Source organism: Tamandua tetradactyla, chromosome 2, assembly GCF_023851605.1.
Source record: "Tamandua tetradactyla isolate mTamTet1 chromosome 2, mTamTet1.pri, whole genome shotgun sequence".
NCBI lineage: Eukaryota > Metazoa > Chordata > Mammalia > Pilosa > Myrmecophagidae > Tamandua > Tamandua tetradactyla.
Window position 1 is genome coordinate 169713777 of NC_135328.1, and position 20004 is coordinate 169733780.

A 20004-nucleotide genomic window follows, 5' to 3' on the forward strand; every position below is an offset into this window, starting at 1 on the left:
AAAAGGCAAGACAGAGAGAGCTCAATGCTGAAAGTAGCAAGTACTCAGTTACTATTTCATTTTCTCACCTCTGCTGGTAGAGGACTGGTAGGTACTGGCTTGACTGGGTCATGTGACACAGCCAGGGTTCCCGCAGAGGAAGTTCCATTCATTGTTAATTTGGCTGCATCAGCAACTTCTCCGTTGGGCAAGATCCCATCAGCAAACCAAACTCGCCTCTGCTCTCTGGGCTGAGCCACTTGAGGGGCCAGAAAAATAAAACAGGCATCAATTTGACATTGGTAAGTTTTCTAACATCAAAGAAGCGGTCACCAATTCCAGAAGTACAAAAAAAATCACTATTTAGCATCTTACAAATACAAACATCAGAACTATAACTGTGTACAAAAGTGGTTATAAATAAAAATTGACATTAAAATAAATATTTTTACTTCTATAACTTACATGCAAAGATTTAAAACACTTTGCTTTAATATATTAAGAGCTCTTAAGTACACTAATGATTAAGTCATAGACTTTGTCCCACATCAATGACAAAGAAACTATGGAAGACTTTCTTACTACCTAAAAAATAAATAGCAGAGGGGAAAACAAAAAAACAAAAACTATAGCAATAAATATCTACATCTCCTAAAAGTAAGAATTTTTCTCAGTAATCAAATATCTGGAAAAGTAATATGGTATTTTTAAAGGGCAAAAGATACTCCAAAGAATGTTGAAGAAGTCTTATTAATTAATAAAGGAAGAGCTGGCACAGATATGCGAGAATTAGGAAGCAAACTGACCTGATCTTTGGTTAAAGTGTAACTGAAGAAGAAAAAGACTCACCTGGTAGTAAAAAGGTAGTTTCCATTTTAATAAAAAGACAGAGAAAAAGGAGAAAAACTGATTCTGATGAAATTATCTCTTTAAATTTAGTTTTAGAAATCAGCTCAAACAGCCAAAACAAAGACAGACTAGAAAAGAACAACAAAATGACAAATGAAGTAAAGAGAATAAAGATTTTAAGAAAGAAAGCCTAAGCCCATTAAAACAGGGAATATGACTAAGGGATGATCCTGAAAGAGGGGAAAATGAGGAAGAATATTACATCAACGGAAGTCTTTGATCTTCAAAAGGGAGAAGGGCTGTTTAGGAAGGGAAAGGGAATATTTCTAGAAGAAAAGATAAAATTAATGGAGGAAGACTGATTTTAATTATCAAAGGAAATTTCTTGACAAGATCATTTTAAGGAAATATATAATTGTAATTTTTACTATATATATCCCCTGAACCTATAAAGAGCCTTTCATCTGATAATATCATAATCATAATGATAATAAATCAAAAGAAGTTAAATGCCAATAATTTTTTACCCATCAAATTACATAATCAGAATAAAAGTTGTGGATTTTACAAAGGTCTCTGTACCTAATACAGTATTTTTATGTGTGTACATTAAAAATGAAAAGACAGAGTGGAAATTTATTGATTCCAAAAAACAATACTGACAGGGGCTGGTCAGAAGGAGGAACTCTTTATGTTTCTCACTTCCTTCAAAGAATGTTAAAGTGGACCTCAGGCTAGAGTTTTACAGGATGACTTCATATTCTATACCTATTTTCAAATATTAGGTATACTTCATTGTTAAACTGTAGAGGGGATTGGCATATTTTCAGAGGTGTCTCAAAAATATCAGGCAACACACTATTATTCTTTACTTGCCCAGAAATAGTCTCAGACACATTTCTCACCTGTTCTTCCACTTTAAAAACTACCCAAAGGGACTCGCCTGCAGTGTTTTAAAATTTTGTGCTGTAAAATCGTATCAGCACTTTTTCAGAGGAACTTGGTGAGGAAAAAGAGAGAGAATAGCACATGATCCCCTACCTTCTGCTCCAGGGTGCTTTAAAACTCCCACAGGTACCATCACAGTGGGAGGTGGAGAGCTCAGGGCTCCTGAGGCCTGAGCTTGCTGCAAGGGAGGGATAGTAGAACAGTATTCAGCAGGATTGTTAGGGTTAGGGCTCTGGCTTGAGGCACTCATCATGTTCTCCCAGGCTTGAGCTAAAGCAAATACAGACACAATCAATGTGAATGGATTGCAAAAATATGGGTAAATAATGCAGCTCCTCCTCATTAATACTCATAGTATGTCTCTACTCTACATAATGATGGTAATGAAGAGGTAGGTGATTTTATTCAGGAAAGTAGACTATGTAGATAAATAGTCTATTAGTTGGAACAAATAAGAATTACATGATACTTCTGAAACTAGAGTTTATAGGTCAGTCTACGGTTAATGACTATGACCCTGGCTTCTTTAAAGGAGACCATGACATTCCCTTGGAGGGTGTGAAACGACATCAAATCCAGGATAGCATTTATGCATTTTATTGTTTGACTATTAAACATATTTTATTAACATTCTATCAAAAAATCAAAGTCAGAGTCTGAAATAGTATAACTCCATTGTGCAATTTTTTTGTTTCATTTCTAGACTTTCAGACTTTTTTTAGTTGAGGTAAAATCTCACTTGAAATATTCTGAAGCCTGAAGAGAACACATCTCAAAATTTATGTGAATACTGCTTTTGTGCAATATCACCTTGTGTAAAAGTATCTAGCACTAACAACCAGTTCACATCTTTGGTGTGTCTTAAAAGCATAAGACCTATGTGAACATGAAAGTGTGCCAATTTCATATAAGTGTGATCAACCAATATGAATGATCAAAAGTACATTAAGGTTTTATATGTACTGTAATTTTACTAATTAAATAATGACTTATTAACTATTGTCTCTAAAATAAATAGCAGGAAAGTTGTTTTAAAAAATAAAAGCTCTCAAATTTTATCTTCTAGGTTCACATATTACCACATATCCAGGTATAGAAAACACCCTATTTTGGGGGCAACTTTTCAAAAATCTCATTTAATATCAAAGAATGATCCATAAGACTGAATATTTATCACCCAAATAGCAGGACAAGGCTAGCATTAAAAACTATGTTCCTCTGAAAGCAATGGTGGGAAGAGAGGGGAGGAAGAGAAAAGTAGAAAGGGAAAGAGGAATACTGAACACTGAAAAGCACCAAATCAAATATTCACAGAGAGACTGGGCTAAGTCATGTGAGGGGCTGAGAAAAACAAGTGGATTACCTTAAGGATCCCTTGCTAAGGGCCTCCCTGGCTTAATAAAAAGTAAGTATTCCATAAGAATCCTCTGCGGTTTCCTTCATCTTTAGCTATGCCAAGTTAAAAAAAAAATGGCTATCTAGTTAGAAGACCTGATCAAATAAAGGAGGTATTGGGTACTGTAATTAAGCAGCATGCTCTTGTCTGTGGATATGTGTCAGAAAAACTAAAGCAGTGGAATAAAAATCATTAATTGAGCAACTGAATGAAATAACCACCATCTAAAAAGTGGCACTTAAGAGAAAAGTAATTATTCATATTTGATAAAAATCATAAGAATTCAGAAATGTGAGGAAACTGAGTAGATCACAGGAGATTAGAACAGATCAGATGAATTGATATGCAATAGGTTAATAAGCCACAACTGGAAAACATGACCAAATAATGTAGACAGAGCAGGAGGGGCTCTCAGAGCAGAAAAGTTCCAGCCTCTAGGAGGTAAAATATCCTGGTACAGGCAACAGTGGAATCTAAGGTTTAACATTTTATGTCTATTAGTAATTGTTCTGGCAACTGTACAGATACATTCAAAGGGAAAATACTATAGCCTGATCAGTTTTATACCTCTTTACGAGAATATTCAGGATTTATAAAGTAAAATGCCTTTGGATTAATTCCCCAGTTCCACAAAAGCTGAACACTGCATACGCTATACTATATTTTCCTGGTCTTATTCTTTCACCACATATCAACTAAATCGCAAACCTTTATCCTTATAACAAATCTAAGCAGTACTGAGGAGGTAAATAATAGAAAAACACAATTTTCTAGTTGATCCTACATGCTAAAATTTTTATTTTTAACAAGATGAATGTAACAAGGTGTTAGTAAGAATGTACTCTAAGTTACTGAGGCATTCCCTGTAAAGAGATAATTTCTCTTGATAGGAACACCTCAGTTCGATTTTAATATCTCATTATGTAGGTAGCTAATTATCACAACTGCACCCTGCCCAGGTCATATCACATACAAGAATTTACAGCTTTCTGAAAAACTTACCTGACTTTAGCATTTATTCATTAAATTAGGTACAGGAATTCTAAACATGAATACATTTTTAGAATGTGGACATATAGCTCAAAGTTTACAGTTAAAGTCATGACATTTGAAAAGGTAAGCAACTTGCAGAGAAGGAGCAAGAAAAAACTGAAGCATTTGCAGAGGAACATTCGTGTTCTATCTCAATAACTGAAATCATCCTGTCTTAATACTTACCATTCATCAATACTGAATGACAGATCACACAGACTCTAGCTTCCTTTCTGTCCATGTATAACAGTTTACATTTTAGGCTGCAGCAGGAAGCACAGAAAACCTGCAGGAAAAAGAAATACTAACTTACTTAATTTCATAATGCAAATAGGTAAATCAATATTGACTCTTAAGGCCTTTATCACCTGAGGCCAAGATAATCCTAACAATCAACTATTGGTTCTCATACTCTTCATATTCTTTAAAATTTACCTTCAACACAAACTCTAAGTAAGGGAACTTTGTAAAAGGTAAATCTAACAATGTTAGTCTTCTTGAAATTCTCCAATAACCTTTATAATCAAGAAATAAAAATAAGAAGCTATAATTCATTCACTCATTTTACAAAAATAGTTGCACCTCTAGTTTGTTTCGGGCACCAGGCAACCCACTGAGAATGCAGCAGTGAACAAACTGATATGGTCCTTGCTTTTAGAGAATTTATGGTCTATAGGAGTCAGAACCAAAAATCAAATAATCTCACAAGTGAATGTAAAATTACAAATGTGCTAAATGTTTCACAGTATGAACATTGTAAAATAAGATCATGTAATAGGAGGTTTACCTAGATTAGCAGGGCCAGGGAAGACTTTATTTAAGAAATGACAAGAGATGAAATCTGAAGGATGTGTAAGCGTTTTATAAGCACAAAGAGGTGCCAAAGAGAAAGAAAATAATAAGCAAAGGAAATGCTGTGTGCACATGTCCTATAAGGGAAAGAAACATGACTCAATCAAGGAACCAAAAGAGAGTTAGCATGGCTGGAGGCCCCAAGGCAGAGAAAATAGCATGTACACAGGTACTTTAAGCAAAGGGAAACACATGATTTATAATAAAACATGGTTACATAAATATTTTTAAATGTCTCTACAGGAAAAGATTCGATTAAGTTAAAAGACAAATAAGAGACTGGCAAAAAATCTGCATTATATAAAACAGACAAAGGACTAAGATCCATTTTTTAAAAAGTGCTTCAATAAACCAATAAGATACAAATAGCCCTAAGAAAAAACAGGCAAAAGATTCACACAGGTAAATTCCTAGAAAAAAAATTAAGGTGAATGATAAATAAAGATATATGAAATATAACTCAAGTAGAAAAATTTAAATAATGAGATATCATTCTTTTTCTAAAGGACTGGCAAAGATTAAAAAAAATTAAAAAGCCAGCTAACAATATCCCATGGTGGTGAGAATATGGAGAAAGGAGGAACTTCTCATATCCTGTTGGTGGTAGCATAAATCAGTAGGGTAATTTGAAGACAGTTTTAAGTGTTCATTTTCTTTGACTCAGCATATACAGTTATCCCAAAGAACACATCCACAGAGAGGTATCCAGTAATTGTCATTGTATGGTTTAAAATCCTAAAATTGTGAACAAACAAAATGTTTCTCAACAGAGGAACAGTTCATTGAACTATAGTATATCCATAAAACAAAATGATGGTTAGCCTATAAACAGAACCAGAGAGCTCTGTACATCCTGACTAGCATGAAAAGTAAAATATGCAAGCTGGAGGATAAAAGTGGTATTGTAATGGGGCCTTTCTATTTCTCTTTTTGCTTTATATAGTTTTTGTAACATTTGTGGTTGGTTATTTTTATTATCAGTAGATTTTTAATGTATTTCTTAAATAAAAAATAAAGATATTTGTACATCACAGAATTTACAAAGAAGGTAAAAAGACAACCTACAGAATGGAAGAATACAGTTGCAAACCATACATTTCACAAAAGTTTAATAGCCAGAATATATAAAGAAACCCTACAACAATAAAAAGACAAACAATCAAATTAAAGAATGGGCAAAGGCCTAAAATAGGTATTTCTCTAAAGAAGATATACAAATGGCCAACAAGCACATGGAAAGATGTTTCAAATCATTAGTCATTATGGAAATGGCACTCAAATCCACAATAAGAGGCTACTGTTTAAAAAATGAAAAAGGGAGAAGAATTATGGAAAGATGGTGGAGTAATTAAAAAATGGAAAACCTGATCCTCATATTCATGTGGAATTGCTATAGGCACCTAAGAGCTGGCTAAACAGCATGGATGAACCTTGAAGACATCATGTTGAGTGAAATAAGTGAGAAACAAAAGGACAAATATATGATTTCTCGGTATGAAATAAGTACAATAAGCAAATTCATACAGACAGAAAGCAAAATAGTGCTTACTAGGAGCGAATGGGGAGTTGAAGCTAACCGGCAGTGAGCTTTGGCTTGGGATGAGGAAAATAGTCTAAATATATAGGGATGAAAGTTACACAATATCATCAATATACTTCATGTCAAAGAATTGTCCACTTACAATAGTTAAAATAACTTTGTGATGTTTATTTTACCACAATTGAAAATAATTTATTATTTTTAAAAATGTAAAATAATGTATTGTTAGGGGTGATGAAAAAGTTTGGTAATGGACGGTAGGAATGGTTGCACAACATTGTAAATGTAATAATGCCACTGAATTGTACACTTGCAATGGTTAAAATGGCAAATGTTATATATGTTACCATGATAAATTTTTTAAAAAAACATATTAGTTAGTAACTTTCAGAGGTTAAGGACTTGTGTTTTGAGAAAAGAACCTGAATTATGAATGTAGAGGGAAAACATAAAGATGCTTTTGAAGGAATAAAGCAATCAAGGGAGCAGCTATAATGCGTTTAAATAGCAGGACCTCAAAATATCCACCCTTTTCAACATCCATGGCGTAAGAATAGTGAGAAAAATATCCTTGCTGTTTTCAGTGGGATTAGAGAAAGTAACAGAAGTTATTGAGAAAAGTGAAATTACCTGTCAAGAAGCCTCCTATAATGGCAAGGAAACTGGAGACAGGCAAAAGGACACATAACTGTGGGATCATCATGCCAGAAAGTCACATGGATTCAAATGTAACATATATATTTTATGTTACATAAAACTTCCACTGTACAGGGCCTGTGACTGACATAGATATTGCAATACGATAGAAAATAAGAAAGAGACCTAGAAACGTTAGTCCCCATCCTCAAAGGGAAATAGAGTATGCTCACATGAGCTCTTCATGTTATTTGAATTAGTACCATGGAGAAGATGGGTAGAACCTAGAGATTTGAACTAAGTGGGAAAGGGTTAAATAATTCTGAATTTGAAATTACTAGATAGGTCTGAATTTGTCTGAATAATTCAAGATGAAATTGCCTGCCATGAGCCAGGTTTTCAATGTTTCTTTACCAGGGCACTTTTGGCATTTTGGGTAGGTTAGTTCTTCATTGAGCACCACAGTTCTGTGCATTCTAGGACATTTAACAGTTCTGACCATGGCCTACTAAATGACAGTAGCAACCCCCATCATGGTGACTATCAAAAATAGCTCCCAGGACTTCCGGGAAGATGGCCGACTACAGTGGCTTGAGATTAGCCCTGCTCCAGGGAAAGAATGGAGAGGTGCCAGGAGGGCAACTGAGGCGGCAATTCAGGAAGGTGGCTAACCTGGAAAAGCTTTCTGCACCAAATGCGGCAGACCTGGTTGCAGAGACTAAGGAAACGAGAGGCAGAAGGCTGGAGACTGGAATGGAGGTGCAAAGCCCATAGGAGTGCACCGACTGGAGCGCAGGATTAGGAAGTAAACCAGGCTGCATTCCTTGGGCATGCTACCCTCACCAGCGCAACCCCATAACCTACAACTCATCCCACACCCCAAGCACCTGAACCCATCACTGTCTCTCATTCTCCGCACTCCAGGAGCCCCCACTCCACAAGCCCCTACTGCATGAACCTACCTGCCACCCCCACCCCAAGTGCAGCCCAACACACCCCTCCTACACTCCTCCTGAGCACTACCTCCCCCTCTCCTGCAGGCTATTGCCAGTGCATAAAGGTTGCAGGCACTAACCTCCATACCTAGGCTACCCCCAACCCCCGCCCATAGTGTCGCACAGCTTCACCAAGACCTAGCTGAGCTCAATGCATCCCTTTAAGGGACTCCCAGGCCCATGCATGCACTTGGGCCCCCAATCATGCCATTCAGTTCTGGGAATGGCACTTTATAGCAGTCGTAGAACTGCGTATGCATACAACCCTCAGCCTCACTTCCTAGCTCTGAGACAATGCCAACCTGCACAGCTGGGTCACATCTGCCCCCAATCCACGAAGAAGTAATGCAGATGAGCACATACCAGGTTTAAACCCCCCAGACTGGCGCACCTGCACAGCTACATCCTCCTGGCCGCAGGGCACCCACGTTCACAATATCAGCGTAACATCCCCAACCTGCACCCATACCTGACCTGAAACATATTGCTATACTGAGTGCTCCACCCCATGCCCTGCTCCCTGCAAACACAAGGCCTTAGACTACTGAAAGAAATCAACCCCCAAAGCAAATCCATCAAGATATTTACATGCGACAAAGACAGCAGAAGATTACTAAGCATATCACAATGCAGACAGATAAAGCCCTGTCTAATGACCAAATTAAACACCAGAGGAGACACAGACATTGGAACAACTAATCAAAGGTGTTCATACAACTCTGCTTAATAAAATAAATGGGATAGCAAATGACATAAAGATCAAGAAGACAGAAGAAGAGCACAAAGAGGAATTTGAAAGAATGAACAGAAAAATAGCGGATATCCAGAGACTAAAGAATCTATTGACCAAATAAAAAACATAGAAGAGGCACGCAACACCAGATTTGAAGAGACAGAAGAAAGAATGAGTGATATAGAAGGCAGGATAATTGACTTCGAAGACTTAAAACAGCAAAAGCCAAAAAAGATGGAAAAAACTGAATGGGAACTAAGGGAAAAGATAGACAAAACAAAGCAGACAAATATAAGAATCATTTGTCCCAGAAGGAAAAGAGAGGAGTAAAGGGCTAGGAAGAGAAGTTGAGGATATAATGGGGGAAAACTTCCCAATCCTCAAAAATTACATAATTGTACAACTCAAACAGAATAAATCCAAATTTATCCAAACAGAATAAATTCAAATAGGCCCTCCCCAACGCACATACTAGTCAGTCTATCAAATGTTGAAGAGAAGCAGAAAATCCTGAAAGCAACAACAGAAAAACAATCTACCACATACAAAGGAAAATCAAATAAGACTAAGTTTAGACTACTCAACCAGCACCCTGGAGACGAGAAGGCAGTGGTATGATATATTCAAGATCCTGAAAGAGAAAGACTTCCAGCCAAGAATTCTGTACCCAGCCAAACTGTCCTTCAAAATTGAGGGAGAGATTAAAGTTTTCACAGACAAAGAAGTCCTGAAAGGATTTGTCAACAAGAGACTGGCCGTACAAGAAATACTAAAAGGAATTCTGCAAGCTGCAAAAAAAAAGACAGGAGAGGGAGGTCTGGAGGGAACTGAAGAGTACCACTAAGGGTAATTTAAAGAATACAAAAAGAAAGAGGGAAAAGAATATATAGATATGACAAATAAAATAAAAAAGATAAGATGGTGGAATCAAGAAATGCCTTTTCAGTAATAACTTTGAATGTTAACGGACTAAACTTAGCAATTAAAAGATATAGATTGGCAGAATGGATTAAGAAACATAATCCAGCTATATGCTGCTTACAAGAGACCTATCTTAAACACAAGGATACAAATAGATTGAAAGTGAAAGGATGGAAAAAGATTTTCCACTCAAGTTGTAACCAGAAGAAAGCAGGAGTAGTTATATTAATAACAGACAAAATAGACTTTAAATGTAAAGACAAGACAAGAGACAAAGAAGGACACTATATACTAATTAAAGGGTCAATTCACCAAGAAGATATAACAATCATAAACGTTTTATGCTCCCAATCAAAGAGCTCCAAAGTACAGGAGACACACATTGGCAAAACTGAAGGAAGCGATAGATGTTCCAACAACAATAGTAGGAGACTTCAATACACCACTCTCCTCTATAGATAGAACAACCAAACAGAAGATCAACAAGGAAATAGAGAACTTAAATAATTTGATAAGTGAATTAGACCTAACAGACATATATAGGTCACTGCACACTAAAGCACAAGGTTATACATTCTTTTCTAGTGCTCACGGAACATTCTCCAGGATAGAACATATGCTGGGGCACAAAACAGGTCGTTAAATTTTTAAATATTGAAATTATCCAAAGCACTTTCTCTGATCACAATGGAATGAAGCTGGATCTCAATAACCACCAAAGAATGAGAGCATTCACAAATGTATGGCGATTAAATAACATACTCTTAAACCCGTGGATCAAAGAAGAAATTGCTAGAGAAATCAGTAGCTATCTGGAGATGAACAAAAATGAGAATACAACTTATCATAACTCACTGGATGTGTCAAAGCCTGTGCTGAGAGGGAAATTTATTGCCTTAAATGCCTATATTAAAAAACAAGAAAGAGCAAAAATTGAGGGATTAATCTGTTCTAGTTTGCTAGTTGCTGGAATACAACACACCAGAGACAGATTGGTTTTTAATAAAAGGGGATTTATTTTGTTAGTTCTTCAGAGGAAAGGCAGTTAACTTTCAACTGAGGTTCTTTCTTACGTGGGAAGGCATAGGATGGTCTCTGCTGGCCTGCTCTCCAGGCCTCTGGGTTCCAACAACAAATTAACAAATCAAAAGGGATAAACCAAATGCTCATCTCGATTGATGCTGAAAAAGCATTCAGCAAAATTCAGCAATGTTTTCTGATAAAAACACTCCAAAAGATAAGAATCAAAGGTAACTACCTCAATATGATAAAGAGAATGTATGAAAAACTAATAGACAGCATCATACTGAATGCAGAGAGACTGAAAGCTTTCCCCCTAAGATCAGGAACAAGACAAGGATGCCCAATGTCACCACTATTATTCAACATTGTGCTAGAAGTTCTAGCTAGTGTAATCAAGCAGGACAAATAAATAAAAGGCATCCAAATTGGAAAGGAAGAACTAAAACTCTCATTATTTGCAGATGATATGATATGTACTTGGAACATTCTGAGAAATCTACAGCAAAGTTTCTTGAGCTAATAAACAAATTCACCAAGGTAGCGGAATATAAAATTAATATGTAAAAATCAGTAACACTTCTAGACACAAGCAATGAGCTAGCTGAGGAGTGAGTTGAGGGAAAAATTCCATTCAAAATTGCAACCAAACGAAACAAATACTTAGGAATGAACTTAACTAGGGACATAAAGGACTTGTACACTGAAAACTAGGTAACATTGCTCAAAGAAAGCAAAGGAGATTTAAGTAGGTGGAAAAACATTCCCTGCTCATAGACAGGAAGGCTAAATATAATTAAGATGTCAATTCTCCCCAAATGGATCTACAGATTCAACATAGTAACAATCAAAATTCCAAGAACATACTTTGAAGATTCAGAAAAGTTAACTACCAAATTCGTCTGGTAGGGAACAAGACCCCAAATAGCTAAAAGCACCCTAAAGAAGAAGAATGAAGTGGAAAGTTAATACTCCCTGACTTTAAAACCTATTATAAAGCCACAGTGGTCAAAACAGCATGGTGGGTGGGCCATGGGGGCTCAGCAGGCAGGAATGCTTGCCTGCGATGCCAGAGGACCCGGGATCGATTCCTGGTGCCTACCCACGTAAAAATAATAATAAACAAACAAACAAACAAACAAAAAACAGCATGGTACTGGCACAAAGATAGAAGCATTGACCAATGGAAACGAATAAAAAATGCAGAAACAGACCACCAAATCTATGGTCAACTATTTTTTTTTTTTTACATATATGTTCATAGCATTTTTATTTAAAGCATCCAAAATCTGGAAACAGTGCTGATTCCTTCAATGAGTAAGTGATTATACATACCATGTTCCATTCATCCCATGGAAGCTTGCTCAGCAATAAAAATGAATGAAATATTGATATATGCAACAACTTGGATGAATCTACAGAGGATTACAGAAATGGAGAATACATTAATGGTTGCTGGGGTTTAGGGATTGGGGAGGGACAAGAAAGAGAGATCGTAAAGAGGCAACATGAGGGGGATCCTTGGGGTAATGGAAGTGTTCTATATGTTGAAATGTGGTGGCAGCTACACAATTCTACATATGTGATAAAATTATATAGAACACACACACACATACAGAGATATACGTGACAGTCTACGTAAGGTTTGGAAAATTTGGAGTAAGGTCAGTGAATTATTCAATGTAAATACCCTGGTTGTGTCAAGGTACATTATACATAGTTTCACAAGGTGTTACAATTGGGGGAAACTGGGTATAAGGTACAGATATCTCTCTATATTATTTCCTACAAATCCATATGAATCTATAATCATTCAACAAAAATCAATTAAAAATAATAACTATTAAATAGATATAAAGAATATTCCAGAGGTTAGAGAGACAAGGTAAGGACAACAGTTTAATTTTAATTAGTAGAATCATGATTCTAAAATTGAAAGGAACAGTGTAAAGAAGATAAAAGCACCCAAATCTCATCCTAATATTCCAGGAGTCTAGAATTCTGCCTTGAGTGAAGACTAACTAGAGACAATAAAATTCCAGTATTTGGTCTTTTTTTGGGGGGGGGGGAATATAGCTCCCCAAACACTCAAAACTTGATGTCTGAGTCCCCATGTACCTGTAGTACCTATTTAAATACAGGAATTCTTAGCCAACAAATTAATCTAAAACCTTTTCTTGACTTTTTTCCCACCCCCCTAGAAAGCAGAATTCCTTATATAATGATGTATGAAAACAAGGGTGCACCATATTCTCAGAGTAGAAAACAAATCTATTCAAAATGAACCAGAAAGGGCAGGTATACAGTGGTAGATGCCTTTCTTTCTTCCCTCAACTACTCTTGTCCTACCTGTGTGCCAACAAATTGCTTGCTTATACTCAAGACATAGGCTCGGGGTCAACTTCTGGGAAAATGCAAATTAAACTGCAGAACTTTCATAGTTTTTGATGTAGAGGGTTTTTATATGCCTAGACCAATGACTATTACAGTGCAGCCATTATTGACATTGCTACTCTTTTTTTTTTTAACTTAAAAAAAATTTTTTTTTATTAATTAACGGAAAAAAGAAAAAAAAGAAATTAACCCAACATTTAGAAATCATACCATTCTACATATGCAATCAGTAATTCTTAACATCATCACATAGATGCATGATCATCGTTTCTTAGTACATTTGCATCGGTTTAGAAGAACTAGCAACACAACAGAAAAAGATATAGAATGTTAACATAGAGGAAAAAAATTACAGTAAAAAAAAAAAAACAACCAGACAGACAAAAACAAACAAAAAACAAAACAAAACAACAACAACAAAAACAAACCTATAGCTCAAATGCAGCTTCATTCACTGTTTTAACATGATTACTTTACAATTAGGTATTATTGTGTTGTCCATTTTAGAGTTTTTGTATCTAGTCCTGCTGCACAGTCTGTATCCCTTCAGCTCCAATTACCCATTGCCTTACCCTGTTTCTAACTCCTGCTGGACTCTGTTACCAATGACATATTCCAAGTTTATTCTCTAATGTCAGTTCACATCAGTGGGACCATACAGTATTTGTCTTTTAGTTTTTGGCTGGACTCACTCAGCATAATGTTCTCTAGGTCCATCCATGTTATTACATGCTTCATAAGTTTATCCTGTCTTAAAGGTGCATAATATTCCATCGTATGTATATACTACAGTTTGTTTAGCCACTCGTCTGTTGATGGACATTTTGGCTGTTTCCATCTCTTTGCAATTGTAAATAACGCTGCTATAAACATTGGTGTGCAAATGTCCGTTTGTGTCTTTGCCCTTAAGTCCTTTGAGTAGATTCTCAGCAGTGGTACTGCTGGGTCGTATGGCAATTTTATATTCAGCTTTTTGAGGAACCGCCAAACTGCCTTCCACAGTGGTTGCACCATTTGACATTCCCACCAACAGTGGATAAGTGTGCCTCTTTCTCCACATCCTCTCCAGCACTTGTCATTTTCTCTTTTGTTGATAATGGCCATTCTGGTGTGTGTGAGATGATATCTCATCGTGGTTTTGATTTGCATTTCTCTAATGGCCAGGGACATTGAGCATCTCTTCATGTGCCTTTTGGCCATTTGTATTTCCTCTTCTGAGAGGTGTCTGTTCAAGTCCTTTTCCCATTTGTAATTGGGTTGGCTGTCTTTTTGTTGTTGAGTTGAACAATCTCTTTATAAATTCTGGATACTAGACCTTTATCTGATATGTCATTTCCAAATATTGTCTCCCATTGTGTAGGCTGTCTTTCTACTTTCTTGATGAAGTTCTTTGATGCACAAAAGTGTTTAATTTTGAGGAGCTCCCATTTATTTATTTCCTTCTTCAGTGCTCTTACTTTAGGTTTAAGGTCCATAAAACAGCCTCCAATTGTAAGTTTCATAAGACATCTCCCAACATTTTCCTCTAACTGTTTTATGGTCTTAGACTTAATGTTTAGATCTTTGATCCATTTTGAGTTAACTTTTGTATAGGGTGTGAGATATGGGTCCTCTTTCATTGTTTTGCATATGGATATCCAGTTCTCTAGGCACCATTTATTGAAGAGACTGTTCTGTCCCAGGTGAGTTGGCTTGACTGCCTTATCAAAGATCAAATGTCCATAGATGAGAGGGTCTATATCTGAGCACTCTATTTGTTCCATTAGTCGATATATCTATCTTTATGCCAATACCATGCTGTTTTGACCGCTGTGGCTTCATAATATGCCTTAAAGTCAGGCAGTGCGAGACCTCCAGCTTCGTTTTTTTCCTCAAGATGTTTTTAGCAATTTGGGGCAAACTGCCCTTCCAGATAAATTTGCTTATTGGTTTTTCTATTTCTGAAAAATAAGTTGTTGGGATTTTGATTGGTATTGCATTGAATCTGTAAATCAATTTAGGTAGGATTGACATCTTAACTATATTTAGTCTTCCAATCCATGAACACGGTATGCCCTTCCATCTATTTAGGTCTTCTGTGATTTCTTTTAACAGTTTTTTGTAGTTTTCTTTATATAGGTTTTTTGTCTCTTTAGTTAAATTTATTCCTAGGTATTTCATGCTTTTAGTTGCAATTGTAAATGGGATTCGTTTCTTGATTTCCCCCTCAGCTTGTTCATTACTAGTGTATAGAAATGCTACAGATTTTTGAATGTTGATCTTGTAACCTGCTACGTTGCTGTACTCATTTATTAGCTCTAGTAGTTTTGTTGTGGATTTTTCCGGGTTTTCGACGTATAGTATCATATCGTCTGCAAACAGTGATAGTTTTACTTCTTCCTTTCCAATTTTGATGCCTTGTATTTCTTTTTCTTGTCTAATTGCTCTTGTTAGAACCTCCAACACAATGTTGAATAATAGTGGTGATAGTAGACATCCTTGTCTTGTTCCTGATCTTAGGGGAAAGTTTTCAATTTTTCCCCATTGAGGATGATATTAGCTGTGGGTTTTTCATATATTCCCTCTATTATTTTAAGGAAGTTCCCTTGTATTCCTATCTTTTGAAGTGTTTTCAACAGGAAAGGATGTTGAATCTTGTCAAATGCCTTCTCTGCATCAAGTGAGATGATCATGTGATTTTTCTGCTTTGATTTGCTGATATGGTGTATTACATTAATTGATTTTCTTATGTTGAACCATCCTTGCATACCTGGGATGAATCCTACTTGGTCATGATGTATAATTCTTTTAATGTGTTGTTGGATACGATTTGCTAGAATTTTGTTGAGGATTTTTGCATCTGTATTCATTAGAGAGATTGGTCTGTAGTTTTCTTTTTTTGTAATATCTTTGCCTGGTTTTGGTATGAGGGTGATGTTGGCTTCATAGAATGAATTAGGTAGCTTTTCCTCCACTTCAATTTTTTTGAACAGTTTGAGGAGAGTTGGTACTAATTCTTTCTGGAATGTTTGGTAGAATTCACATGTGAAGCCGTCTGGTCCTGGACTTTTCTTTTTAGGAAGCTTTTGGATGACTAATTCAATTTCTTTACGTGTGATTGGTTTGTTGAGGTCATCTATTTCTTCTTGAGTCAAAGTTGGTTGTACATGTCTTTCCAGGAACCCATCCGTTTCATCTAAACTGTTGTATTTATTAGCGTAAAGTTGTTCATAGTATCCTGTTATTACCTCCTTTATTTCTCTGACGTCAGTAGTTATGTCTCCTCTTCCATTTCTGATCTTATTTATTTGCATCCTCTCTCTTCTTCTTTTTGTCAATCTTGCTAAGGGCCCATAAATCATATTGATTTTCTCATAGAACCAACTTCTGGTGTTATTGATTTTCTCTATTGTTTTCATGTTTTCAATTTCATTTATTTCTGCTCTGATCTTTGTTATTTCTTTCCTTTTGCTTGCTTTGGGATTAGTTTGCTGTTCTTTCTCCAGTTCTTCCAAGTGGACAGTTAATTCCTGCATTTTTGCCTTTTCTTCTTTTCTGATATAGGCATTTAGGGCAATAAATTTCCCTCTTAGCACTGCCTTTGCTGCATCCCATAAGTTTTGATATGTTGTGTTTTCATTTTCATTCGCCTCGAAGTATTTACTAATTTCTCTTGCAATTTCTTCTTTGACCCACTCGTTTTTAAGGAGTGTGTTGTTGAGCCTCCACGTATTTGTGGATTTTCTGGCACTCTGCCTATTATTGATTTCCAACTTCATTCCTTTATGATCCGAGAAAGTGTTGTGTATGATTTCAATCTTTTTAAATTTGTTAAGACTTGCTTTGTGACCCAGCATATGGTCTCTCTTTGAGAATGATCCATGAGCACTTGAGAAAAAGGTGTATCCTGCTGTTGTGGGATGTAATGTCCTATAAATGTCTGTTAAGTCTAGCTCGTTTATAGTAATATTCAGATTCTCTATTTCTTTATTGATCCTCTGTCTAGATGTTCTGTCCATTGATGAGAATGGTGAATTGAAGTCTCCAACTATTATGGTATATGTCTCTATTTCCCTTTTCAGTGTTTGCAGTATATTCCTTACGTATTTTGGGGCATTCTGGTTCGGTGCATAAATATTTATGATTGTTATGTCTTCTTGTTTAATTGTTCCTTTTATTAGTAGATAGTATCCTTCTTTGTCTCTTTTAACTGTTTTACATTTGAAGTCTAATTTGTTGGATATTAGTATAGCTACTCCTGCTCTTTTCTGGTTGTTATTTGCATGAAATATCTTTTCCCAACCTTTCACTTTCAACCTATGTTTATCTTTGGGTCTAAAATGTGTTTCCTGTAGACAGCATATGGAAGGATCCTGTTTTTTAATCCATTCTGCCAATCTATGTCTTTTGATTGGGGAATTCAGTCCATTAACATTTAGTGTTATTACTGTTTGGATAATATTTTCCTCTACCATTTTGCCTTTTGTATTATATATATCATATCTGACTTTCCTTCTTTCTACACTCTTCTCCATACCTCTCTCTTCTGTCTTTTTGTATCTGACTCTAGTGCTCCCTTAGTATTTCTTGCAGAGCTGGTCTCTTGGTCACAAATTCTCTCAGTGACTTTTTGTCTATAAATGTTTTAATTTCTCCTTCATTTTTGAAGGACAATTTTGCTGGATATAGGAGTCTTGGTTGGCAGTTTTTCTCTTTTAGTAAATTAAATATATCATCCCACTGTCTTCTAGCCTCCATGGTTTCTGCTGAGAAATCTACACATAGTCTTATTGGGTTTCCCTTGTATGTGATGGATTGTTTTTCTCTTGCTGCTTTCAAGATCCTCTCTTTCTCTTTGGCCTCTGACATTCTAACTAGTAAGTGTCTTGGAGAATGCCTATTTGGGTCTAATCTCTTTGGGGTGCGTTGCATTTCTTGGATCTGTAATTTTAGGTCTTTCATAAGAGTTGGGAAGTTTTCAGTGATAATTTCTTCCATTAGATTTTCTCCTCCTTTTCCCTTCTCCTCTCCTTCTGGGACACCCACAACACGTATATTTGTGCGGTTCATATTGTCCTTGAGTTCCCTGATACCCTGTTCAAATTTTTCCATTCTTTTTTTTTTTTTTTAAAAAGAAATTAACACAACATTTAGAAATCATTCCATTCTACACATGCACTCAGTAATTCTAAGTATCATCACATAGATGTATGATCATCATTTCTTAGTACATTTGCATCGATTTAGGAAAAGAACTAGCAAAACAGCAGAAAAAGATATAGAATGTTAATATAGAGAAGAGAATTAAAATAATAATACTAATAAAAATATATATATATATAAAGGAAAAAGAAAAAAACAAAAACAAAAGATACAATCACACAAACAAACAAACAAAAAACCATATTTCAGGTGCAGCTTCATTCAGTGTTCCAACCTAGTTACATTAACTTAGGTATTATTATGCTGTCCATTTTTGAGTTTTTGTATCTAGTCCTGTTGCACAGTCTGTATCCCTTCAGCTCCAATTACCCATTATCTTACCCTGTTTCTAACTCCTGCTTGTCTCTGTTACCAATGATATATTCCAAACTGATTCTCAAATGTCGGTTCACATCAGTGGGACCATACAGTATTTGTCCTTTAGTTTTGGGCTAGACTCACTCAGCATAATGTTCTCTAGGTCCATCCATGTTATTACATGCTTCATAAGTTTAGTCTGTCTTAAAGCTGCATAATATTCCATCGTAGGTATACGCCACAGTTTGTTTAGCCACTCGTCTGTTGATGGAGATTTTGGCTGTTTCCATCTCTTTGCATTTGTAGATAATGCTGCTATAAACACTGCTGTGCAAATGTCCGTCTGTGTCTTTGCCCTTAAGTCCTTTGAGTAGATACCTAGCAGTGGTATTGCTGGGTCGTAATCCATTCTGCCATTCTATGTCTTTTGATTGGGAAATTCAGTCCATTAAATTGTAGTGTTATTACTGTTTGGATAATATTTTCCTCTAACATTTTGCCTTTTGTATTATATATATCATATCTGACTTTCCTTCTTTCTACACTTTACTCCATACCTCTCTCTTCTGTCTTTTCGTATCTGACTCTAGTGCTCCCTTTAGTATTTCTTGCAGAGCTGGTCTCTTGGTCACAAATTCTCTCAGTGACTTTTTGTCTATAAATGTTTAATTTCTCCTTCATTTTTGAAGGACAATTTTGCTGGATACAGGAGTCTTGGTTGGCAGTTTTTCTCTTTTAGTAATTTAAATATATCATCCCACTGTCTTCTAGCTTCCATGGTTTCTGCTGAGAAATCTACACATAGTCTTATTGGGTTTCCCTTGTATGTGACAGATTGTTTTTCTCTTGCTGCTTTCAAGATCCTCTCTTTCTCTTTGACCTCTGACATTCTAACTAGTAAGTGTCTTGGAGAACGCCTATTTGGGTCTATTCTCTTTGGGGTGCGCTGCACTTCTTGGATCTGTAAATTTAGGTCTTTCATAAGAGTTGGGAAATTTTCAGTGATAATTTCTTCCATTAGTTTTTCTCCTCCTTTTCCCTTCTCTTCTCCTTCTGGGACACCCACAACACGTATATTTGTGCGCTTCATATTGTCATTCAGTTCCCTGATCCCCTGCTCAAGTTTTTCCATTCTTTTCCCTATAGTTTCTGTTTCTTTTTGGGATTCAGATGTTCCATCCTCCAGTTCACTAACTGTAGCTTCTGTCTC

General features: G+C 36.0%; 1 protein-coding gene across 2 annotated transcripts in view; it reads right to left on the reverse strand.

Moving 5' to 3' along the window:
- ZFYVE9 (zinc finger FYVE-type containing 9) overlaps positions 1-20004 on the reverse strand; it is a 270755-nt gene that overhangs the window by 91741 nt on the left and 159010 nt on the right. Inside the window, exons 5-7 of one of the 2 annotated variants that reach the window (XM_077149655.1) lie at positions 4391-4490; positions 1870-2046; positions 69-238 (exon numbers count right to left, since the gene is read on the reverse strand). In XM_077149655.1, the coding sequence (XP_077005770.1) occupies positions 69-238; positions 1870-2046; positions 4391-4490 (447 nt within the window). The remainder of the gene's footprint in view (positions 1-68; positions 239-1869; positions 2047-4390; positions 4491-20004) is intronic. The other variant, XM_077149656.1, reaches the window with a different exon arrangement.